This window comes from Akebia trifoliata, chromosome 8, assembly GCF_017979445.1.
Source record: "Akebia trifoliata isolate Shusen 1 chromosome 8, ASM1797944v1, whole genome shotgun sequence".
NCBI classification, from domain to species: Eukaryota; Viridiplantae; Streptophyta; class Magnoliopsida; order Ranunculales; family Lardizabalaceae; genus Akebia; species Akebia trifoliata.
This window is the reverse complement of record NC_141382.1, coordinates 7220176-7244086: the sequence shown is the minus strand read 5'-3', so window position 1 is coordinate 7244086 and position 23911 is coordinate 7220176. Positions and strand designations below refer to the sequence as shown.

Here is a 23911-nt window from a genome sequence, read left to right as displayed (position 1 = left end):
TTTTAGTGTTTGGGAGTCGCCACCTAGTTTTACGGGGAATCGAAACTTGACTCAAAACCGAAAAAGGTATTAATCTACGAAAGGAAACTACGGGTCCGAGGATTATGTTATGGGATTGAAAGGTGTTAGACACCAATCCCGCCCGACAAATGTTGGTCTCTAATTTTCTCAAAAAAATTACATTGCTAAACAGACCTAAAAATAAATAAATATAATTACCTGGATGATTACGACAATTGATTCCCCACTTTCTCACTTTCCTCCTTTCCCCTTCAACTTTATAGTCTTTACTCTCATCCTTCCCCAACCCCTACCTTTTTTGAATAAGCTCTCTAACTTTACTATTTATCATTTTTTACCCCTTCAACGATAAAGATTTTTTAATAATACCCCTTTAATTTTGTTATTTTTCCTCTTTTACCCCTTTAACCCCCTAAGTGGATGGGCAAACTCTAGTTCAAAAATAAAACAGTACCTATAGGAGAAGAAAACGGATTGGTGCATCCTCATTTATGAGGCCCATTGGGTAGACCAGTTTGAGTATGCGAGTGTAGTAGTAGTATTTCACACTTCTGACTCCCAGTAGTATTGGAAACCTAGCAAGATCAGCAGATAGTTTTAAACCTGGAACCAGAGTTGATAAATGGAAAGAAAGTGTAAATGGGGAGGGACTCACCAAAAGATGAACATTTATCAGATGAGGAGGAATTCAGACAGGACTGCGGCACCGATTAAACTGAGAAGACATAACAAGGAAACTATATCTGCCATCCCAATGGAGGATGACTTGGAAGAGAAGTAAATATTGTGTGTGTTGCTGTTGCCACGGAAACCTCTAACAATCATTGCCTGTAAAAAAAAAAGGCACAGTTCTTGAGAAAATTAGGAGTAGAATCTATTGATGAAACATTTTGCTGAGCTAATGAGTTTGGAAGGAAGATGCAGATCTAGTAAGTTTATTGCAGATTTTAAGACAATTTTATGAATTCTGCATGATAAAGAAAATTTTAAAAGAATGTTGAAAAATAATACAACCTGGGAGATCTTCTCTGCATGGCTGAAAATATTTTTGAAGATACGGCGAACATACATAAAGAAAACTGCAAAACCCAAGTACCACACAAAAGATACATAAGCACTAAGATGAATCTCCAAAACTCGATTGATGATTTACCACAAAACAAAAGGTAAATATATTATCTTAGTAAGATATAAATAAATGGATAATAGAAACAGTATGATGCATGGGAAATGACTAACAAAATGAAAAGGCAATAATCAATGAAAGCCCAATGGATTGTATTTTTTTCTTTCCTAGATAAGTTATGGATCTCATTTCATAACAACTCAAAAAAGATTTCACCAATACAATTTGACTAAGCTACACCTAACTTGTCCAAACCATACCAAAGTCATCAATTACTTGAAAGGTTCAAATAATCAAATGAATTACATACCAAATGCAAAGGGTTTTTATAGGAGGGAAGGGGGTGGTAAGCTGAGATTTAAATTTAAAAAAATAAAAAATAAAAAAGCAACCCCATAGTTGTCGAACAGCACATTGACAAGCTATAGGTTCAATCCCATTGAATTGAGATGTTAGATGGGTGAGGTTTAATGTTTGTTTAAATGCTAAATAATTGCTCAAGCTTAATAAGTAAGGTTGAAGCATACCATCCAAAGTTGCATTGGGAGAACCCATATTGACAGAAGAGCTAAGTATATTACTAATCCAAAGCGTATAACAATGTGTGATCTCGCTGGTAAAACGACAAGTGCGAGAAGCCATACCTGCAAAATTGAGACAAATGGATATAAAAATAGAACAAACTCGACTTCTTACTTAGAATGCATTTCTTATATGCATAGATTTTTAAAATAAATCGAAAAGGAAAACCAAAATAAAATTCCCACCAAATTAACATCCCAAAGAACCCAGAATGTTTGAACTCTCAAAAAGTTGGTCAAAACAAAAAAAAAAAAGAATAAAAATTTGGCACAATTGACTTCCAAACACAAATTCCCACATATTAATCAAATCAAAAACCAATATTTTCCCCCCAACTCTTGCAAAAAATCTGAAACCCATCTTGATCTAAGTAACAACTTTTAAGAAAAAAACAAAAACCACACATCAAAAAACCCAATTATCGCAAAAAAAAAATAATAAATAAAAATATCAAGGAATCTAATGCCCATCAATCAAACCAAACATTCCAAAATTATACAAAAACACATCTCATCCAACAGAAAGACAACAAAAAAGAAATCCTCAAATTATCAACTCCCTTAGAACAAGAAAAAACGGAGAAATTTTCAAATATGTATCAATTAAACTAACCAACAACAAACTTAACCAAAACCCCATATCACAAATCGATCGAAAAAACAAAATAGAAAAGCAATTAAAATTACAAATTTGATTCTAGGATCCACAGAATGCAAAAATGTGGTGGGAGCCGCTACGAATTGGCAAATGGGACTCGAAGTTGCACCCGATATGAGTTTCAGAAACTTCTCTGCTACTACTCCTCTCGGAACCCACTTCGTCCATCTTCTTGTTTCACCACTATCGCTAGTCGAAGACTGAATTTCAAGCTTTCTCCTCCTTCTGTTCTTAACTGGTTCGACGGTTTTCTTCCATGAAAGCTGGGTTCTAGAATTTAGAGCTTTTTGTCTGAATTTCAGAGCAATTATGGTTTTTTTGGTCGGATTTGAGGGGAGGGAATTGAAGTAAACTGTGGGATACTAAGAACTCCTGCGGAGCTCATGAGGTACAGTTTGGAGTTGTGGTTTTATGAAGAAGAGAGGAGATAGTATAGACGAGCTGTCTGGTCTGACTGAGACCGATTCTAATTTGACCTTAGCCTACTTTAGTAGATGGATATAAGTGACCTAAATACCCTTATCTTCTTTTCATTCCAAAGCTAGTCTAAATTGTTTTTAAATCATCTATTACCTTCAAGAACAAGGGAAAAAGCGTTGAAGCGGACAGGCTACTTCAAAATTTTGAAGAACCCTCTCCATTGAATTCTACGTGGCATTGTAAAGAAAATATTTAAAATTTTAATAGAAACGTAAGCTGTGAAATAAATAAAAGTGTCACATGACTTGTTGTATAAAATAGAGATTAAGAAATGTAAAACAAGACTTTAGGTAAGTCGAATTCGTTCCATAGGGACAGTTGGGATTCAAATGTTCAATCGGTTAAAAACCAAAACAGAGTTTTAAAATAGATTCTTTAAAAACAAAATAGATTTATTGCAAATTAGAAAATGAAAATTAGCAATAGAAAAAGAGAAATTGAAACTAGTGAGAATGGGCTTAGAGAGCTTAAGTCTACCATTGCAAGTCATCCAAAATGTTAATTAATTCTAAATATGACTCAATTTATGTAACAAGTCATTGCTCGTGGATCGGAAGGTGATTCAATGTATCCATTGATTGGAATCCAAAAATATCCATGAAAATCTCAGATTTAGGCAAGATTGTCCGACTTAAGCTTCCATTCATCACAAAGCATGAGTGTTCTTGAACTTATCTATGTAATACTTATCAAAGCTTGAATTAGAAGCATGAGTTAGATGATCTTATCATGAAGAGATTCACAGATTTAACATTAAACACAGAAATATAGAATTGAAATAACATGAGTAGAATGAACTTGCTCCGGCATCCTTGATCTCTCTAAAGAGGATCTAGTCGAAAATTGCAAGGATCATATTGCAACAATAAGAAAATAAAATAAGATAGTAGATGAAGAAGAGAATGTAAAACAATGTTGCACTTCTGATTCCTTCTTTGATGGTCTCTCAAGAAAATTACAAAAAGGACTAAAGAAACAATTGATCCTCTCACTACTACACAAACTCTCTAAAATAAAAACCAGGAAAAATACAGAGAAATTAAGGAGAAAAAGAGGGTCAAGAGGGACCTAAGAGGGGACCCCTTCTTTGAAATCAACCATCTAATTTATAACATTCGTATTAGGGTATTCGGGTTGATTTGACGGATGATTTGATTCAAAGGACTCATTCAGTTACAACCACCGAAGCTTCTTGAACATCTCATGTAAATCTCGATGACAAATTCCTCGAGATCAACCCGGAGCACCCAAGCCCAACCGCGGCGCAGTGACGTGGCACCATTTACAGCTCATTTTCAATCATTTTTCTCCTTTTTGCACGCACATTGTAACCGACTTTATTAATCATTTGGCAATTTTCACGTGCGCTTTATTTATCTACATTTAGCAATAATATCTCATTAGCTCTATTAATTTTGATAAGTAATTTAATTTTACAATTATTTATGGGAACTAACAATTATATGATGATAATCTTAGTATAATTACGATCCTAAAATCGAATAATTGAGACCTTATCACATGTCTTATAATGAAGAAGTTCTTTCAAAATTTGAAGTAGGTTGGCCACTTCAAAGTTGGACTCAAGAACAAGATAAGATTTTTCAAGTGAATAATGCCGAAGTAACCTCGCATCACACATATTGGTGTGAAAGTGTATGGAGCCATAAATGATTTTCTCTAGAACAAGTGAAAAATATCTATGGTTCTTATCCACTTTCATGGAAAAATGTGTGATATGAGGTCCAATCTTGAGGTCACAACAACATGACTCTTTTCAAGTAGAAGACCATGAAAATTTGGATAGAAAAAATAAAATTGTCATTTTGATTTGTTAATGTGTCCTAGTTTCATCCATTCGAAAAAAAAATGGTTTTAGGGTTTGTATTCATGCAAAACTAGGGCTTGACAATTTTCAATTTGACCTTACCTAAAATGTTATTATATGTATATGTGTATGTTATATATAGTTGGACTAGAGTTTGCTCATATGACACAAACATCTTCTTTTGGAATTGAAGGGGTAAAAGAGAAAATATAGTAAAGTTAAAGGGGTATTATTGAAAAAATGGTAAAAGATAAAAGATAGTAAAATTAGATAAATAATTTTGAAAAAAAGGGAAGGAGATGAAAGACAATAAAATTCATCTAGTGTAGTTGTAACTCCTTACCTTACCTCATATTTCTAATAAGGAATAGAGTAAAAGTTTGACTTTAACGTTAAGTATTTGTATAACCCCTTCAATAAGGTCGTCTTCGAACTCTAGTTCACTTTGATTGGGGGGGGGGGGGGGGAATGAAAAAGAAATGTAGTAAAGTAGAGGTAGTGTGGACATGACTCCACTCTAGTTAGATTGGGACGTTTATACCCACAACTGTAATTGAAGTGGGATTCACCATTGTGTTTTATCATATAGATTTATGATTTTATAATTAAAAATATCATATAGTAATAAATTGGTTAACGGGTTGATTTTCTAATTATTTACTAAGATGTTGATAATTTTTTAAAAATTATAAAAATCAATTTAAAACATTGGTCTATCCAACATTTTTTGAAATCTCTGGATAGTCCATTAATTTCATCGAACGATTTCATACCTTTATATATTTTCAAATATAAAAATGCTTATGCATATCTCAACGATTGAACCTTTGCAGTCTATTAGGATAAAAATTAGAGTAAGTTAGTCCTACTAACATTAAGGGTCTTTGAATCACTTAGTGGCATTGAAAACATGATTCGATCCCACAAGGACATTGAGAGACAAAATTCTATGAATTTAAAAAGAAAATTTAAAAAATATTATTTTTTATCATTAAATTTTAATTTTAAATTTGAGAGTTCAACAATCATTCATTCTCAAAACCTTGGATGAAGTCCAAAAGAAATATGTTTTTTTTTTTTTAATCTAAATTTTTCCATGAAATCTAAAGCGTTTTGGTATTTGATTGTCAATTTGATGATCCATTTGAGCTTAACAATGAGATTTCAAATCTTAGTAGATTAGTAAAAATTGTTTCTCTTAATAGATCATCAAATTGTTTTACTTTTTGGATAAATATGGGAATTTATGTAGAAATGAAAACATACACATTGTGTTGTCCATTGAATGTGTTAAATAGTTTTTTAATTATTATTTTTATAATTAATTAAAATATAAATCCTTTTTTCCATAATTTTTATGATAAATTTAGAGAGTCGTTAGGGCACGCCAACTTTTACTCATTACAACTCATTTATAAAATTAATCTCATCCCAATTAATGATTAAAAAACTCTTCAAACGTTACAAAGTGATGCCTTAAATTATAATCCCAACATTCCAAAACATATAAAACTAGGTCATTTTTCATCTATTTTGAAAATATAAAGATGCCTCAAAAATTACTCATAATCCATGGATGTCCAACAAAGAGAGCAAAAACTAATCTTATAAATTATAAGAACTACTATTGGCACCCCCAACTTTGGCTTATCACACACCAATTTCTTAATATTTTTTATCACATCCCAATTAAAGATTAAAAAAAAAACAAAAAACTCTTCAAATATTATTAAAGTTTGGCTAAAATTTTAATCTTAACATTGCCCAAAAAAAAATAAGTTACTATTGCCACACCAACTTGTTAACACAACACAACTATATACAATTCTTTAGTATAAGAATTGGTGGCATGAGTAAAAGTTGGTGTGGAAATAGCAACTCTCCAAAATATAATTATAACAATCATTCAAACAATTTCAATAGTTACTTACAATTATGGTTAGACTCACATAAAATCCCAAACTCAAAAAAAAAAAAAAAACAAAAAAGTTTAGCAAAAAAAAATAAACAAAAAGAGAGTGATCTTCTATCAACATCCCAACTTTTACTTATTCTCAACCGTTGATTTATTTGTCTTATTTATATATTTTTCAAAATATGTGTAATTAATTTATGTCCAAATTTCAATTCTGATATATTATTCATTTTAATTCTCAAAATATGTTTTTCCAGTGAATTTGTCATTTTTATAATTAATAAATTTACTGATAAATTATGAATGAGATTGTTAATATAAAAAAATTATTAGTATTTCATCAACGAATCACTGATTATAAAAATGATAAATTTACCCAGAAACACATGTTTTGGAAATTAAAATGAACAGTATACCCAGACGTATTTACCCAGACGTATTCAGGGCGAAATGGAGATTCACCCTTCTTTATTTTTAATGGAGTGTAATAAGTAAAAGTTGGGGTGACAACATCAGCTCTCTAAATTTTCTTGAACCACCGAAATCGAGGTAAAGTTTCGATTAACGGTCGAGGTAGAAAGAAAAACCCTAGTTAGGGTTTTGTTGCAGAGCTGCTTTGGAAAGCTAGCCAGCTAGGGTTCCTCAGAATCTCAGTTCGAAGAGGGGAAAGACTAAATTTTTTATAGGGTTTTGTGTTATTCTGTGATGGATAAGTCTTCGTCTTTCTTGTTCTCTGGAATTCATTTCGATCGGAAGAAGTTTGCTAGTGATTTTTCCAGATTTAAGGTAAGATTTTTCTTCTCTTAGACTCTCTCTCTCTAAAGTTTAATATTCTCTTTGACGATTCTCACGTTTTATTTCGATAATTTTGACCAAACACTGAAAACCACTGTTCAATATCCGGAAACACTACAATTGAATTTGAAATCTTTGGAATTTTCCCCAATTAGGAGAAGAAGGAGAGTGAGATATCTTCAGAAAACTTGAAATTGGTGGAAATTATTAAAGCCGAATCAGAGGAGGGAATAGGTTCTAGCAAGAAGAGGAAGCGAAAGGAGAAGATTCCCGGTAACCTATTTTAGTTGGTTTAGTAATTTAGGCTATGAGCTTCTCGATTCGAATTCCATTCTTTCATCTTTATTTTAAATTTCTTTTTAATGATTAAAATCTTCTTTCTTCATCAATTGTTGTTGTTTGGGTTGCTCTTGTATCAGAAAGGGTGAGAAGCTTCAGTATCTTCAAGAGTTCTGAATCTGCTACTGCAGCTGAAGAGAAAGACCATATAAAAGATAATGGTTCTCGAGAAAAGAAGGAAGCAAACAAGCAAATTGAGGTATTTGAGCTCTACCCTTTTAAAAAAACTAGATCTTTTTCTATTTTTTGTTCATAAATGTTGATTTCGTATTTCTTTACGAGTTCAGCGAGATGTTCTCTTGCGTAAGATGCACGGGATTCATATTTCTGGGTATAATGTACCTTCACCACTTTTAAGTTTCGAAGAGTTAAGCTCCAGGTATTTTTTTATTTTTTTATTTTTGTCTCTGTCATTATATTGATTGTTGGGTATACATTTATTTGGTTCTCTTTATTTGAATGTGGGTTTAAGGAACTTAAGAGTTTATTTGATCTTTTTGATTTGCTTTTATATTTTGCTCAAAACCTACCAAGAATGCTATCAATTTTTTCATGGGTAAGCTGAACTTGAACCCATGACCTCAAAGTGTCTTTGCCATGTGTCAAACCAACTGAGCTATGGGTCTAAGCCTATCGTGGCTCAAGTATTCATTGAAGCTAGTTTGGTGATTTACTTTGATTTTAGTGTGTCCTGGACAAGGATGATTCACGGTCATGTTTGGCATTGCCATACAAATCTCTCTCTACGTAGCTTGATAAGTTTTTGTGCATGCCACTCATATTTATAAGCAATTATGGTTGTCTTCGTAATCATAATTTATTTGTTAGGAGACTAATGTGGGGTTTTAGGATTTGACTCAGATACTTTGTACGTGTGTGTCAGTATTTAGCATTTCAAAGGATTTTTTGTGGATCAGGATGGTTTTGCACCTTATGCCACTATTAATTTTTTAACCAATTTGAGTAATTAAATTTAAATATTTTCTTATCACAAGAAGCATAGAATTTCATGATGTTGTTAGTTTGTGAAGTTTTTGTTGCCCAAGAGTGAGAATTCTGGGAGATTTTTTCCCTAGTGTTATTCTCTCGAATCACACTTTCCTTCTAGTTATGAAATATTTGATTGCAATTTTTACTATTGAACAGGTATAGATGTAAACCATATTTATTACGCAATTTAGCAGAACTTGGATTTAAAGAACCAACACCAATCCAAAGGCAGGCTATTCCAGTCCTCCTCTCTGTATGCTCTTCTATTTTAAGCTATCTTTTGTTCCTACTAGATGGTTTATCTGCAAATTTATTCTATAGGACTTCAATTTTACTATAGTTAAATACAGTTAGCTGTTAAATGTCACGGAAATTATTTTGACTTTTTTTCTGAAGGCAAACTCTAATCATTTGGTATCAGGGACGAGAGTGCTTTGCTTGTGCACCGACAGGTTCTGGCAAGACCTTGGCTTTCTTATTCCCTATACTAATGAGACTTAAGGTATTAGTGATTGTACTGCCCTTTTTAATGGATACACCATGAAGGTCAGTTATTGAATCTTTGAATGACGTTTTCTCTATGTGATCAGCCGGGATCGAAAGATGGCATCCGAGCTGTTATTCTTTGTCCTACACGGGAATTAGCCACACAGACAACTAGGGAGTGCAAGAAATTGGCTAAAGGAAGGAAATTTTACATTAAGTTGATGACTAAGGAGCTTGCAAAGAATGGTGATTTTGGCAATATGCATTGTGATATTCTTATATCCACGCCACTTCGCTTGCAGTTTGCTATTCGCAGAAGAAAGCTTGATTTGAGCAGGTATTTACTGGATGTAGTCTATTTAATCTCTTACACTTCTCCCATGAACTGATACACATTATAACCCCAATGAAAGTGCACACAGACGGAGGGGGAAAAAGAGGAAATAAAATGGCTGTCGAAGTACGTGGAAGATGATGCAAAAGTTGAAGTTCAATGATTGGCAAAAAAATAGTTTCAGTTATCAATAAAAATTTATTTAGCAAAAATATTAAATTATGTTTGGATACTAGAGGATGCAGGTCTGATGATTGTTCTTATAGAAGTGAGAGGAAACCAAGCATACCTATGAAAAAAAAGACCCATTAAATTGACCTTTACATGGTTATTTATTTTGAGTTATTGTGGTTATTTGCAGGGTGGAGTCCCTTGTACTAGATGAATCTGATAAGCTATTTGAGCTTGGCTTTGTTAAACAAATTGATTCCGTGGTCAAAGCATGCTCAAACCCTTCGATAATACGCTCATTGTTCAGTGCTACTTTACCCGATTCTGTTGAAGAACTTGCACGCACAATAATGCATGATGCAGTTCGAGTTATTGTGGGCAGGAAGTAAGTATGATGTGCAACCGATTATCGTGCATTTTGTCTTGGATAGCTTGACTGAGGTCTATGGTATATGTAAATTATATAGAAGCCTCCAAACTTGCTGGACACATGATACACATTCAAAAGAAGGTGAACTTCCCAATAAGAAAGAAGATTTCTGGGTGGATGGTACATATTTGATGGTCATAACATCTGTGTTTGGCTTAGATCTTGAACATGGAACCTATTTTGGTAATGGGTTCCACTTCTCTGCATGTCCACCACATGTACTGTGTGTTTTGGTTGATAGATCTTAGGTTTGGGTTCTGACAGGAGTATCTTACATTTACTCAATTAAAAAAAAAAATCCAAATATCTATTGTTAAATCTCTTCTATATCGAAATATTTTGTACAGGAACTCTGCTTCAGAATTGATAAAGCAAAAATTGGTTTTTGCTGGAAGTGAAGAAGGGAAGTTGCTTGCACTTCGGCAAAGTTTTGCAGAGGTATGCTGCTGATGTCCATGCTCTAGAAAGTCTTCCTGCAAACTTAATTTACAAATCCTAAAAAAAAAAAAATGGTATTGGGTTCTCCAGTTGAACTAATATTCTCATCGCAAGTCTCAGAGCTTTGGTGATGATGTGACACTATGACAGGCAGTGGGGGCATTATTGTGGACTAGGGTTCTGGTCTTGGTCTCTCAATCCAGTGTTTAAGAAAGGGAGAACCTATTTTGGGTCTCTATTTTGAGAAAAACAGACAAACCCAAATAATGATTTGGTTAGTTCAGTTTAGACCAGATGAACCACTTCCAGTTATTCTTTATAAACCATTAATTTTTTTTATTGAACCAGGTTAACTGGCTTAAACCATCAATTTATTAGAAATTCCTCAAATAATCTTTAGGGGGGTGTGCAATAGCTAGACTAATTTATTATTATGAATGTAGAAAGTCGATATGGCATTGTAACATTTCTCTTTTCCTAATGGTCAGAAATACTTAAAAAATATACTACTTTTTATAGTGACTCTGTTTTCATAGAAGCCAGTGAACCCTGCTCTTTGTGATACCACTCCTTTTTGTAAATTATTCTGTTTTCAATTTTTCAATTGGAATATTTCAACCTTCCTAACTAGTTTGTTGGTCATGTTTTTTTGACCATATATACCGGTGGCCAGAGTCTCAACCCGCCAGTACTAGTGTTTGTCCAAAGCAAGGAGCGTGCGAAGGAGCTTTACAGGGAGTTGGTATTTGACGATATTAGAGTTGATGTTATTCATGCAGATCTTTCTGAGTCACAGGTAACCTCGTACCCCTTTTTTATCAAGCAAGATTGATCCATAATATACTGCTGTAGTTTTCTGATCAAAGAATATGACATTAAAACAAAGAATAGCTGTTTGAATTGGATATATCTGTTAAAAGTTATTCTGTTACTTCATAGTTGTTATCCACACTTGTTCTCCAACAATTTAAGATTTCTACAAAACTTTACTTGTTACAGCGAGAAGATGCAATCAATAACTTCAGAGCAGGGAAAACATGGGTTTTAATTGCCACTGATATTATTGCTCGGGGTATGGACTTCAAGGGTATCAACTCTGTCGTTAATTATGATTTTCCAGAATCTGGTGCAGCATACATACACCGGATAGGTATGTTACTTAACTAGCTACTCCTTGTGCATTTATGTCGTAGATGTGTACAAGGTTTCAAATTTCCATTCGATGTAGTATGATGAACTAAAAAAAATGGTGATATGTATCTTAAGATACATTGCATCTCATCTTAACGTATAAAGTTTATGAATGATAGCCCTGTATGTATGTTTATAATTTTTCCTTAGAGATATTTCCTTAAAAGGAAATTTTTCTTGGACCCAATCACGGAACAGTTGATTTTTTCTTTAAAGGAAATATTTTTTGGGGAAAATTTCTAAGGTTGTCTATTTTTATGTTAAGCTAAAATTAGTTATCAATTAAATAATATATCCTTTTATAACACATTTACTACACAAATTATTTAATTAAGTAGATTAATTTTTTGAAATGAGACAATTCTTGGCCCTAGTATTCAAACCAGTTGGTTATTGGAATGCATCTCTCTCGTCTCATAACATTGATTGATGATGGTCAAGGGGCCGCCTTCATATGGTTATTAATACTAAGTCGCTTGATTTCACTCTTAGGTCGATCTGGAAGAGCTGGGCGGAGTGGGGAAGCTATCAGCTTATATACAGAAGATGATATACCATTTCTGCGGAACATAGCCAATGTGATGGCTGCTTCAGGCTGTGAGGTTCCGTCTTGGATCATGGACTTACCCAAACTCAAGAGGAAGAAACACAGACCTTGGAGAGATTCTATTTCAACTAAACCGATAGACCAAGAAGAATGATGAGACTGATCATGGCAAGACTTCGAGGTTAAAGAGCTTCCGTGTTATTTATTATTTTTTAATTTTTGCGGCACCAGGAATTCTAATTTAAGGTCAACTGCACCATATGTTGAAATGTTGCTTTTGTGAAGGCCATTTGACAGTGTTAGCTTTGGGAAATTGTTGCTAGGTCTCTCCCTTTAATAGAGAACTTTTGTAATTTTGTATTTTGTCCCATGCTTCCAATAATGAAATATGGGATGATCGAGGTCAAGTAATTTAGTAAACTACACCGCTTATTGAAACCTCATCTCTTGAGAAAGATCAAGAATTAACAAGTACACTATATAAAATAGAAGACACAGATATATCACATTATCATGTTGAAATCAAAGAAAAAAAGAAGTATTATGGTTCATATAATATTTTGCAATATGCCTCTATTAAAAGTCTCTGGTTGTTACAGATTGGGGAGACAGAGCATAGAGGATGGAATTTGATGGTTGTGTGTGTGGCTCAAAATCCTCCCATGCTCCTTCGGCGTCCAACGACCTCTGTAAGTCCAGCATGGATTGCAATCATGCAGAACAATTGTGTGATGCTCAAAGTAATTGTCAATGTCTCCAAAGTCCTCTGCAACTTAAGAAGAGTGTATAAGTTCCTTTCCTATTTTTCATAAATTTATATCTTTTATGAAAATTTTGTACTCCAACCGTGCGTTGGGAACAAAGTTACAAACAATGCAAAGAAATAAGAATCTAGGTTTTTCTTTTCTGTTTCTGTAATAATATATGAAATCTGGGTCCCACCTAGAAAGTTTTTTCGGCTGTAAATAAGGTGATTCAATCAAAGATAACAAGCATTACCACTTCTTCAGTATTTTTGAAAATAAAGCTGCTATTAGCGCACCAAACTGCTCCTTAATTTCAAAAAGGATTGGTGTGTTGTAAGTAAAAGTTGGTGAGGCAATATAATTTTCTCTTTTAAATATCAGACTCAAATCCTCGGTTATATGCAGTTGTGTTTACAAAGGAAATGAAACTACTGTCTACAATTGTACTCACCAAGCTTGTGTCCCTCTCTCCTATGCTAATCTCTTTACATCCCAACCTGCAAGAGAAATAAGTAAAAGAAACTTCAAATTTATGAACCTCATTGAGAGAGAGAGAGAGTCTTACCCCATGGCAAGAAGAGTGAGAGACCAAGTTGTGATAGAAAAGGTTGAAGCTGAGAGTAAGTTGGTCATATTCCATTGAACAATATCATTGATTCCGATGATGCACGTTGCGATGCCCACGAGTCCAGCGACGAGTGAGAAGATAACAAAGAATGCAGTTGCCATGTTCCCCATAGGGAAGTATATCGGGAACAAGTGTGCAGGCCTCGACATACCAAATACTACAATTCAAAGTAGAGGAATGTTAATCAAATCTTATGGACCTTATCATTGCTTCTCATAAGTTATATTATTACCTGTTTGAGGAGTATTATCGATCCCGTAATTCAGAACCCATCCAGCTACACTGCAGACGATGATGTACAACACGAGATTGAGGAACAAAAGGCCAAATGCTACTGATTTGGCAGCTCCGGCAGCCATTGTTGTGAAGCTTGAAAATTGCAGAAGAGAACTTGAATTGGGTTTTTTAGAGAATAAAGCCTCTGCAAGCTTGAGCTAAAGAGAAAGAAGTATATATAGAAGAAGCAAAAGAGTGATTCTCCAATCTTTTTCTCTCTCTAAGTTTTATGTTTTATCTCACTTTTAGCATAATAGCAGTGTCTTCAACCCAAAGAAATTACTTAAATTCCTTGCTTTTGCTGTTGGGTTTGCCCCATTAAGAGGGAAAGAATCCTTTTGATTCTCTGAAGTCATGGGTTCTTTATAATTTTCTTGATTATGCCTAGAGTTTGAAAGCAATATTTTCACAACTAAGGCCATGATTGAGCAAACAATCTGTTGAATTGGTGGACAAGTTTACATTTGTATGATAAAACACAACCATAGTCCCTTTATCTGCCAAATAAAAAAGTGGTATTTAAATTGATGATAAATCTCGAGGATAATTTTTAATATTATCGTCTTTCCTCTTTTTCTAAGAATACCCTTTCAACGTTATTATCTTTTTCTACTACACTATTTCTATTGATAATCCTGAAACTTTATTACCTTTCCTGAAACTATATATGCATATATATATAGAGATGGGAAATGTTCAGCACCAAACATCTTGGCAAAACATTTTTCAAAAGATGGGTTAGAAGTTTTGGAATGGATTGATTTTTGGTGATGATGATCTCCTCATCGTAGAGATCATTCTCACCAAAAATCAGCCCATTCCAAAACTTCTAACCCCATCAAAAATGATTTATAAAAAATGGACGGTTCACGATTTTTCAACTTGTAAACATGGGGTTAGCAGTTTTGGAATGGGCTGATTTTTGGTGAGGATGATCTCCACGGTGAGGAGATCATCCTCACCAAAAATCAGCCCATTCCAAAACTTCTAACCCATGTAGGACAAAAATGGTTGGCCAAAATGTTTCCTTCCTGACTTCATAAAGATTTTAAGCCTTACTAAGAGTCGTTTTGTTAAAATAAAATGGATTACCACATTAGCATTCCAACACCAGAACCCTTTAAATTTCATAGAAAAACTTAGATCTAATATTAAAATAAAATTCAAAAATAATTTTTTTTTTCAGTTTGATCAAACATTTTTCACCTAACTCTAAAGTATAAAATTAAAATTTAACGGTGAAAATTAATTACTTTTTTTGAATTTTATTTTTTCAAAGTTCATAAAATTTTATCCTCTACAACCCTGAAGCATCAGAGCATGTTTTTTTAATGTCACAAGGTGAGTCAAGGACCATCAGTAAGGATGAAATCCTTACAACCATAGTAAGACTAGTCGTAATCTAAAAGAATAACACTAGCAAGGGAAAAAACTTCGAAACTTACATGGGGCTTCAAATTTTTAGTAGAACATCTTCTTTGGGTTACAAGTGTCTTATCCAAGGAGGTAATCCAAATATTCATGAAAAAGTAGGAGTGAAATAAATACAAAAAATCACGTGTCACGTTGCATAAAGCGTTACACAGAGGGCTCTACCATAATTTTGAAGCCGGCTGCCTGCTCAAAGTTGAGTGATTTTTTGGTTGAAGTGACGAACAAATTTATAGCAATTTGACATGTGATGCTCATTGCGTAAGTATTGAGAGAAAAATTCTCAAACACGCTTGCAAGTCTTTTGCCCATAAATTTTATCTCTTTAGATTTTAAATAATGAATAGGGTCTTTGGGCTCAGTATGTATCATAACTTTGGCAATCCAACACTATAGATTTCGTGAAAAAACTCGTATTTAAAAAAAAAAAAATCAAATTTCTTTTACCGAACTTGATCCTAGATGTTTAAAATGGACGGCTACCGAACACCTACATTTAAAATTAAAATTCAACGGTGAAAAATAACTTTATATTATTTTAATTCATAAAATTTCATCCTCTACAACCCCTTGGCATATTTTTGAATGCCACAAGGTGATTAGATCAGGAATTTTCCACTTAGGATAGGAGAGAGAAATTCTCTCTCTTATCACTTACGTCATTGACACCACATGTCAAACTCCTATTGTGTTTTGAGGAAACAATCACTCCTTCAAAGTCGGACTACAAACCCTTGTTAGCAATTTAGAATATGGCAAAAATTCAGTTCGTGAAAAATTTGAGTTCTATTCGATTTTGGATTGCAAAAATCCGGTTAAAAATTCTATAAATGAAAAATATGTGACATATGCTTCATGCGTGTATTATCCGTTTTCTTTCAAAAATTCGAAAATAAAAAATTTGGCTATGTGATAGTGATGGTGATAATGAAGACATTGGGGTTATTGTTCCATTGATTTTTAAAAGAAGACCAAAGTCAAGGGACAAATCATCAATTTGAAAAATTAACGTGTAATCTCAAATAAATGTATAGGGTCGTGTCATTATTTTTTTAAAGATACAAGGAACATTGTCATGTAAAATGGTGAATTCCTTCAAAAATTTGAAGTATGGCCACTTCAAAGTCAACTTGTGTTACATGTCACCACCTTGCAACATACAACATGTTATAGAAGCATTTTTTTTTTTCACCGAGTTTTATAAAAATTCGTAACAATCGTAAAGATTGCGTTTTATTCTTTGCAAACTTAAAATCTGAGAATTATTCAGAATAGTTCAATAATTCAGAAAATAATACTTTCACTGAAAAAATGAAAAAATTGTGAATTTTTCAAGAATTAAATTACAAAGAAGGCTCCTGACCATGGCATTTCACCTTAACACAACTTAGCTGATCCCACGGCCCAGGTAAGTGGGTCCCATTAATAATCTAGGGTCGAGGGTTTGGTTAAAAACTGTTGGAAATTAGAGGGAGAGGGAATCATTTTTTTTTTTTTTTTTGCTAGTTTAAGAATTTTACCACCAGAGTGTATATGAATTCAAAGAAAAATCACATGGTTCAACATTTTTTTGTGTTTCAAATGTTTCAGTTTTGGCCAAAATTTTCAAAAGCATTTCATTCTGCAGGATTATTTAAGAATATTTTGGAACGTTTACCGTCTTGGGTTTTCTCCTGACCAAAATATTGTTTAGAAACAAGATTTTAAACCTTGAAGAAATTCAAGAAAATCAATTTTATAGAAAAATGGCATTTCGAAAAATAGATTTCATCATAGAATGTTTTAATTTCACAACTCTATTTTAATTTCATAAACAAGAGTTCACCTTTGTTTGTTTCCTTTCTCTTGCATTGAAGATACATCTGTCTTTCTTATTCCACTATTTATAAGTTATGACATTCTATTATCACATGTTTGTTTTGTTACTACGATACAAAGTACAAACCAAGGCTGCAACTTGGTTCGATTTGGGCCAATCATAACCAAACTTATTGACTTAAGTCAATTCCACTAAACAAGAACCAGAACTGAATCGAATGTTCCTTATAATCAAATCAAACTAAGGTCAGTTTGCTTTGGTTCAGTCCTATAGGTTGCAAACACCATAGAATCTTTTATTTATTTATTTATTTTTTTTATTGATAATTTGGGATTGAAGGGACCCTCCCTTTAAAAAAATAAAAAAATAAAAAAATAAAAAATAAAAAAATAAAAATAAAAACTCCCTAATCTCACCAGAAATAATAAATAAATAAAAATGAAATATTTCATATAATAAATTATTAACATACGTCCTAACTCTAAGTTGAAAGAACAATTAAAAAATTAAAAAAATCAATCCTCCTCTACCTTCCTTCATTCTCCAATACACAACAAATAAATATCTAAAATTTTATTTTACAGCGGTTTGGTTCTATGTAAGCCTTGAATCGAGAATCAAACAGAATTGATCGTTCTGCATTTTCTTAACCCAGAGCCAAACCGTAACTTGCACCCCTATTACAAAACTTCTTTTTCGTGTCAAAGATAAGAAGTTAGTCTCAAATTTTCATGGGATCTTCATTTTTAAAAAACAACAATGGCTAATCATTTAAGTCTTTTGGTAGCACTACTCACCATATAAGCTTTTTACCGATGGTTTAAAATCGCCTCTAATTCTACTAAAACCACACCTAATATTATTACTAGCGGAAATTCTCATATTCTCCTTATGTACAAATATATATTCTTTCGGTTCATGACAGTTGCCCCTTTTGTGCTGATGAGCTCGACTCTTTTTTGAATTGACTTGAGGAATTAGTTAAATTAGGTTTTGAGCCTAGTAACTCGGTTGAATAGATCCAGTTGGATTTCATGGTGACAACGCCGTAACTTGATGGAACCGCATCAACTCGTCAATTTGGTTGAGTCAACTCAAAAATGCATCAAGTTGGATAAAAATTTGGACCAAGGTTTTTTTATTTTTATTATGGGAAAGGTGAGTTTATATAAAGGGCCTCACCTTGATATATTAAAAATAAGAGGCTAATGCCGAAAAAAACAAGACTGATCCTCAAAAACTTGCTATTCATCAGCTCTACTGGATTCTCTCCAAGCAAAGTCTAACTCATTAATTTCCGAATATCTCAAATGATTGATAGATGCCTCTAAGAAGAATTGCATTAAAATAATTATTTTAAATAAATGATTTAGTTATTTTAAAATATTAAAAAATTATACATGTATATACTGCTTTTGTTAATGCAGAGCTGTTATTGGCACCCCAACTTTTACTTATTACACGCTACAATTTCTTAAATTATTTGTCGCATCCCAATTAAAGATTAAAACACACCATTCAAACATTACAAATGTTTGCCTCAAATTATTATCTCAACATTATAACATTGGATCAAATAATTTCAGTAGTTATTTACAATTATGATTAGGCTCATACAAAATCTTATAACCCAAAAAACTAGGAATATAACAAATAAAAAATTAAAAAAAGAGTTTCTATTGGCACCCCAACTTTTACTTATTCTTCACCATTTATTTGTCGTCTTTATTTTTAATTGGGGTGTAATAAGTAAAAGTTTTAGTGCCAATAGCAACTCTCTTTTTAATTTATAATGTAGTATATTTTTATTTGACTCGTCCCAGTCAACTAGTTGGAAATACAATTTAAGTGAGTCGAACTTGACCTTTGTTTTTAGGGAGAATATGTAAAATAACAGTTATTTGGTGTCCACTTTGTACAAAAGACACCAACTAGATACTGTCAAGAAGACTAGATTCCAAAATAAGTCCTCTAGAATATATATATACACGTCATCAGTTACAACTCCCAATTGGAATCTAAAAAGAAAAGGGGAGAAAAAATGGTGTACAAAGTAGTGCAAAGCAACGGCTGAGATTGAAAGATATATTGCAAACTCACCTAATTTGTTAAATCTGTAACAAATTCTAAGGATTACACTTGCCATGTCATCATTTATTACTCCCAATTCGAATCTAAAAAGAAAGGAGAGAAAAAATCAGTCAACAAAGTAGTACAAACCAACGGCTGAGCTTGAAAGATATTGCGAAGTCAACTAATCTGTTTAAGTGTCTTCTTATACTTTGAATTTTAAGAACAGTTAGAAAGAAACAAGGATTCCAATTTATTCTCTCTTCTCCAAACTATCTCTCTATCTATAAATAAAGAGTAGCGGATCGACTACCTTAATTATTTCTTTTTTATTAACTATCACTTGAAGAACAAGAACAAGAAGAAGAGATGGCACAAGAGGGAATGCCTCCGGGATATCGATTCATACCGGACGACGAAGAACTAATCCATTATTACCTAAAAACGAAGATTGATCATGAAGTGGCACTCCTTCCAGTGAAGATCTTCAACGTTTACGATTACGCACCATGGGACCTTGCAAGTATGTATTTTTTTTTTTTTTTCATTAATGTAAATTTTTTTTTTTTGAATGGGTTCTCAATTTTATTCTATGGGTGGGTTTTTAGGGTTAACAAATCATCTTGATTCTAAAGATGATCAATACTACTATGTTAAACTCAACAAGATTGAATCAAGAACAAGACCCATTCGCACCGTTGGAGATATCGGGTGGTGGAAATCTACGGGTGGTGATAAAAGTTTTTATGATAGTGAAGGAAAGGAGGTTGGACATATGAAACCTTTAACTTTCTTCCGATTCGCGAATAATTCTCAATCGACGACAAAAAGAGGGAAGAAGACGGATTGGATCATGCATGAATATAGTCTTGTTGATCCAACATCAGCCCAAGGCAGTAGGGTAATTTGTTTAATATTAATTACTTTGGTACAATTATTTTCTTTTATTATTATTATATGATTCTTGAATCTTGAATGCATGTAATATATAAATAAATATATCCATCCTTCTTCTTCTTCTTCTTTTTTCTAATTTTTTTTTTTTTGGTATTTAGGTTCAAGTTTCAAACTGGGTATTATGCAGAATCCGGGAGAGTGGAAGGGGAGGAGAGATGTTGGATTCGGAAGAAAGAAGGCTCAAGAGACAGAAAACATTATTAGATTCTCAAATGCAACAAATAAGTAATATATCATTTCAATCAGAGGTTCATAGGTTGGTGAGGTCATCTCTGTTGGAAAACATTTAGATTGTTTGTTGATATGAGGCATTGACACTGTTTTTAAGTGAGCTTGCAGTTAGATTGTTTGTGGAAAAATGATTCTTTCAAGGTAAATTTTCCAAAGATATTATTGATTGAGGCTTGACATTACAACAGTAAAACAAATTATCTTTTCTATTAGAGTCTACATAATCTGACTACCCCCCACGTGTCATACTCAATGGACTCTCTTGATGTGACAAGTTTGGGAATCATAGATTTGTATTCTTAGGTATAGACAGTTCCCTCGGGATATTTATGGGGAATTGCAATCAGGTATCCTGAACTACTTGTCCACGTCAGGGAGTCGATTGAGTTTGTCACCTAGCATCTCACATTATCACAACTCTTACTATTATAGTGAGTGAAAGCCGAGTAGAAGTGGTTGGATACCAAAATTTGAGGAGTCGTACTACACTGACTTCATCGGATACTACAATCAACACTTGTTGATGTGGCAGTACACATAACCATCAAAATGTGAAAAAGGCCCAAATTTGATGGCCTTGGGCCGTCAAAGTTCATAAAATTTGATGGACTAAGAGGTCGATGTCAATTTTTTTTCGACAGACCGAAATTGTCAAATTAATGAAGGGCAAGAGTAATTCGACATCTCTAAGTCGTAAAATCTGGGAACATCAAGAATTTCAACGGTCCTAAACCGTCAAAATTCAGTTTCTAAAATTCGTGGGCCTTGGTCCCGTCAATTTTTTCTATCGAAATTTCCAATTTTCACGCAGTACATACATTTCTTTATGTTCCTTGAGATACAAGGAGATAACTCTCTTGGCATTGTACCGTCAGTGCAGCGTTAAACGAAGTCAGCTCAACATTTTTCAAATTTGAGTGGTCATAAACGCACTCATTTTTACATTCAAATTTAATATAATTAAAGGTCATTTTGGTCAAAAGTCAAAAAATTACAATCCTGTTTTCCTAAAATCTAGTTCGTTGGTTTTTTAAATTATATTAAAATCCCTTTTTTAGTTTGTAATCTTCAAAACCACACCCTTTAATTAATATTTTAAATTACAAATAGGATAGATACATGTGTGTTTGCACAGGCCACCTTCTAGTGTTATATATTTGATTTATCTAATGGTATGATATAATGGTTGGCTGGAGAGTGACGGAATAAATTTCACCCTCCCATAATCAAGAAAGGGTTTCTTCTTCCTTTTTTTTTGTTTTCTCTTTCTTTTTTGATGGGGTTCCAAACGTAGGCCCCGACTAACAAGGGCAAGGAAATGGGCCTCTTAGAACATCATATCTTGCCAAAATCCCCCGAATACATACAATACCCTACAAACCATACATGCCAAGTAAACACGGATAAATCGCTGTGGATGACCAACGAGGGTACTTGAATTCAAGATATCTTTGTTTTTGGAGAGATATGACTTCTTTCCTTGATTATGATCTAGTTGAAGCTTCTTTCTAACAATTGCTTCAAGAAGAACCCCCTTATTATCAACCATTGTTAAGTATTAGCGATTTAATGGGCTACCCTTCCTTGCCTAGTGATAGGGAAACATCCTAAACTTTTCTCTCCAAATGAGTAGTAATTGAAGTTTTAAAATTTAGCACAGATTTAAATAAAAGGTTGTTCTAGTATATAAACTTTTCTCTCTTTGTAATGTGTTTTTTTTTGGAGAGTGTTAGGCAAATCTTTGTAATGTTTAATAGATTTTGATGGTAATTAAAGCAGTAGAGGATTAATTTTTTTACTTTTTTAATATTAATTTATGATTAACAATAAAATTATTGATTCTTAATGTGGTTTTTGTGTATCATTAGCCTAATAAAGAGAGATATTGGGTGTGAATATTCTTAAGAATAACGATAAACGGACTCAACAAAAATACTCATATATGCTCAACCGACGAATGTGCATATAGAACCATAGATTTATTTTCTTGTGTGCGTCAAGGAAAAAAGTTGTGTATGTTTTTTTTTTTGTTGAGTCAGTTATTACGACTATATGGTTTAATGCAAATCCTTAATTTTTTTTCACTCGGTCTATACTTGCACATAAGAAATAGTTTGTGCAAAAGTTGGAAAGTATGAGGCAAATACCATATGAATAAAGAGATTTAATTAATTATTGTCTCTTGTATGGGTAATCTGGTTTTTAATGAGAACAGGACATTGGGCTTCTATTTGGGCGCTTGCATTTGCAATCAAACATGAGCCCAAGAATGGAACAAGAGAAATTAATAATGATTTTAAGGTGTTTTTCTTCTAATTTATCAAAGGGGGTTCTTTTTAATATTGTAAATTTTGGATGATTTAATCAATTTGAGCAATCATGCATTTAGTTTCAATATTTTATTTTGACTTTGAACATAATCTTTCAAAGATTGTTGTACTACGTGCAACAATTATGATGAATAGTACAAAAAGAGAAAAATAAGAAAGAAATATGAACACACAGATTTAACGTGGTTCAACGGTGTGCCTATATCCACAAGAATAAGGAACTAAATTTTTCACTATATGTTGAATTAAGGTTACATCATATGAATTTATAGTAAATCCTAACATACAATAGGTATTAGAAAATTTCAATAATACCCATGTACTGTATTGCGGGAGCGTTACCCCTGCACCCCAAATCTATTAATCGTCCTTGATAATAAAACAATAAATCATCCCAAAAGGTAGATGTCGTCGTTCCATTCGGTACGTTATGCATTCTGAGCGAAGCGAGAAACACTACACTCCCTTCTCTCCATTCCAACATCCGTCTGCTTTCTCTATATACATGTTCTACTCAATATGAGTCACATACTATAACAAAGATGTTCCACGAGACATCGATAATAGGTTAAAAAATCACACGACACTTAGGTTTATCTTTAATTTTTATTTATTTATTTATTTTTGTATAGATTTGAGATCGATTAAATGAATCATATTCATTCCATTCTATTCCGAACAACTTCTCTCTTTAATTTATACAAATAAAAATAATAATTTTTAAACTACAATAATAAATTCGAGTGATTAGAATTTAGAAGGTTTAGATCCTTAGAGTAGATCCAAATAAAAAAATGGGCTGAACATGATTGTTGGACTGACCCAACCCAAGTCCGATCCGAGTTAATACAAAAATTACAAAGCTTAATATGGATATACTCAGATCCGACCCATGTTATGTGGGTCTAACATCATGTCAATGTGGCCAAAAGATGATGACACGTGGCAAATTATGATTGTGCGTCATTCAATGACCACGTTGCCCTTTAAAATTTTGTCCAATGATTGGTTGGGAGCCACTGCCACAGTTAAAATTTTGTCCAATGATTGGTTGGGAGCCACTGCCACAGTTAGAGACAGAGACAGCATTGAA

At 33.1% G+C, this 23911-nt stretch overlaps 3 protein-coding genes and 1 long non-coding RNA gene across 6 annotated transcripts; 2 read left to right on the top strand and 2 right to left on the bottom strand.

Annotated features, from left to right (window-relative positions):
* On the bottom strand, positions 1–1108 carry LOC147395827 (uncharacterized). The gene is made up of 3 exons (XR_015180860.1): positions 1036–1108; positions 677–849; positions 1–596 (listed from the first exon to the last, which is right to left on the bottom strand). It is a non-coding gene; the product is annotated as an uncharacterized LOC147395827 (long non-coding RNA).
* A 6033-nt stretch (positions 1109–7141) lies between these two features.
* Positions 7142–13335, top strand: LOC147395826 (DEAD-box ATP-dependent RNA helicase 57-like). 3 transcript variants are annotated; one of them, XM_086449984.1, is made up of 13 exons: positions 7143–7395; positions 7560–7677; positions 7824–7942; positions 8031–8122; positions 8890–8986; positions 9155–9235; positions 9324–9556; positions 9915–10109; positions 10502–10592; positions 11266–11388; positions 11592–11742; positions 12276–12511; positions 12930–13335. In XM_086449984.1, exons 1-12 carry the CDS (start codon positions 7315–7317, stop codon positions 12482–12484), a joined length of 1590 nt encoding a protein of 529 aa, XP_086306110.1. In that variant the 5' UTR covers positions 7143–7314; the 3' UTR covers positions 12485–12511; positions 12930–13335. The 3 variants fall into 3 exon arrangements, with proteins under 3 accessions (XP_086306111.1, XP_086306110.1, XP_086306109.1); XM_086449985.1 differs by lacking the exon at positions 12930–13335 and having other exon boundaries at positions 7142–7395; positions 7563–7677; positions 12276–12750; XM_086449983.1 differs by lacking the exon at positions 12930–13335 and having other exon boundaries at positions 12276–12750.
* On the bottom strand, positions 12795–14166 carry LOC147395825 (AWPM-19-like family protein). Its single transcript, XM_086449986.1, has 4 exons — positions 13937–14166; positions 13642–13861; positions 13528–13573; positions 12795–13096 (listed from the first exon to the last, which is right to left on the bottom strand). Exons 1-4 carry the CDS (start codon positions 14061–14063, stop codon positions 12980–12982), a joined length of 510 nt encoding a protein of 169 aa, XP_086306112.1. The 5' UTR covers positions 14064–14166; the 3' UTR covers positions 12795–12979.
* A 5503-nt stretch (positions 14167–19669) lies between these two features.
* Positions 19670–20486, top strand: LOC147395824 (NAC domain-containing protein 96-like). The gene is made up of 3 exons (XM_086449427.1): positions 19670–19823; positions 19909–20201; positions 20385–20486. The coding sequence occupies exons 1-3, from the start codon at positions 19670–19672 to the stop codon at positions 20484–20486; spliced, it is 549 nt and encodes a 182-aa protein (XP_086305553.1).
* The last annotated feature ends 3425 nt before the right edge of the window (positions 20487–23911 follow it).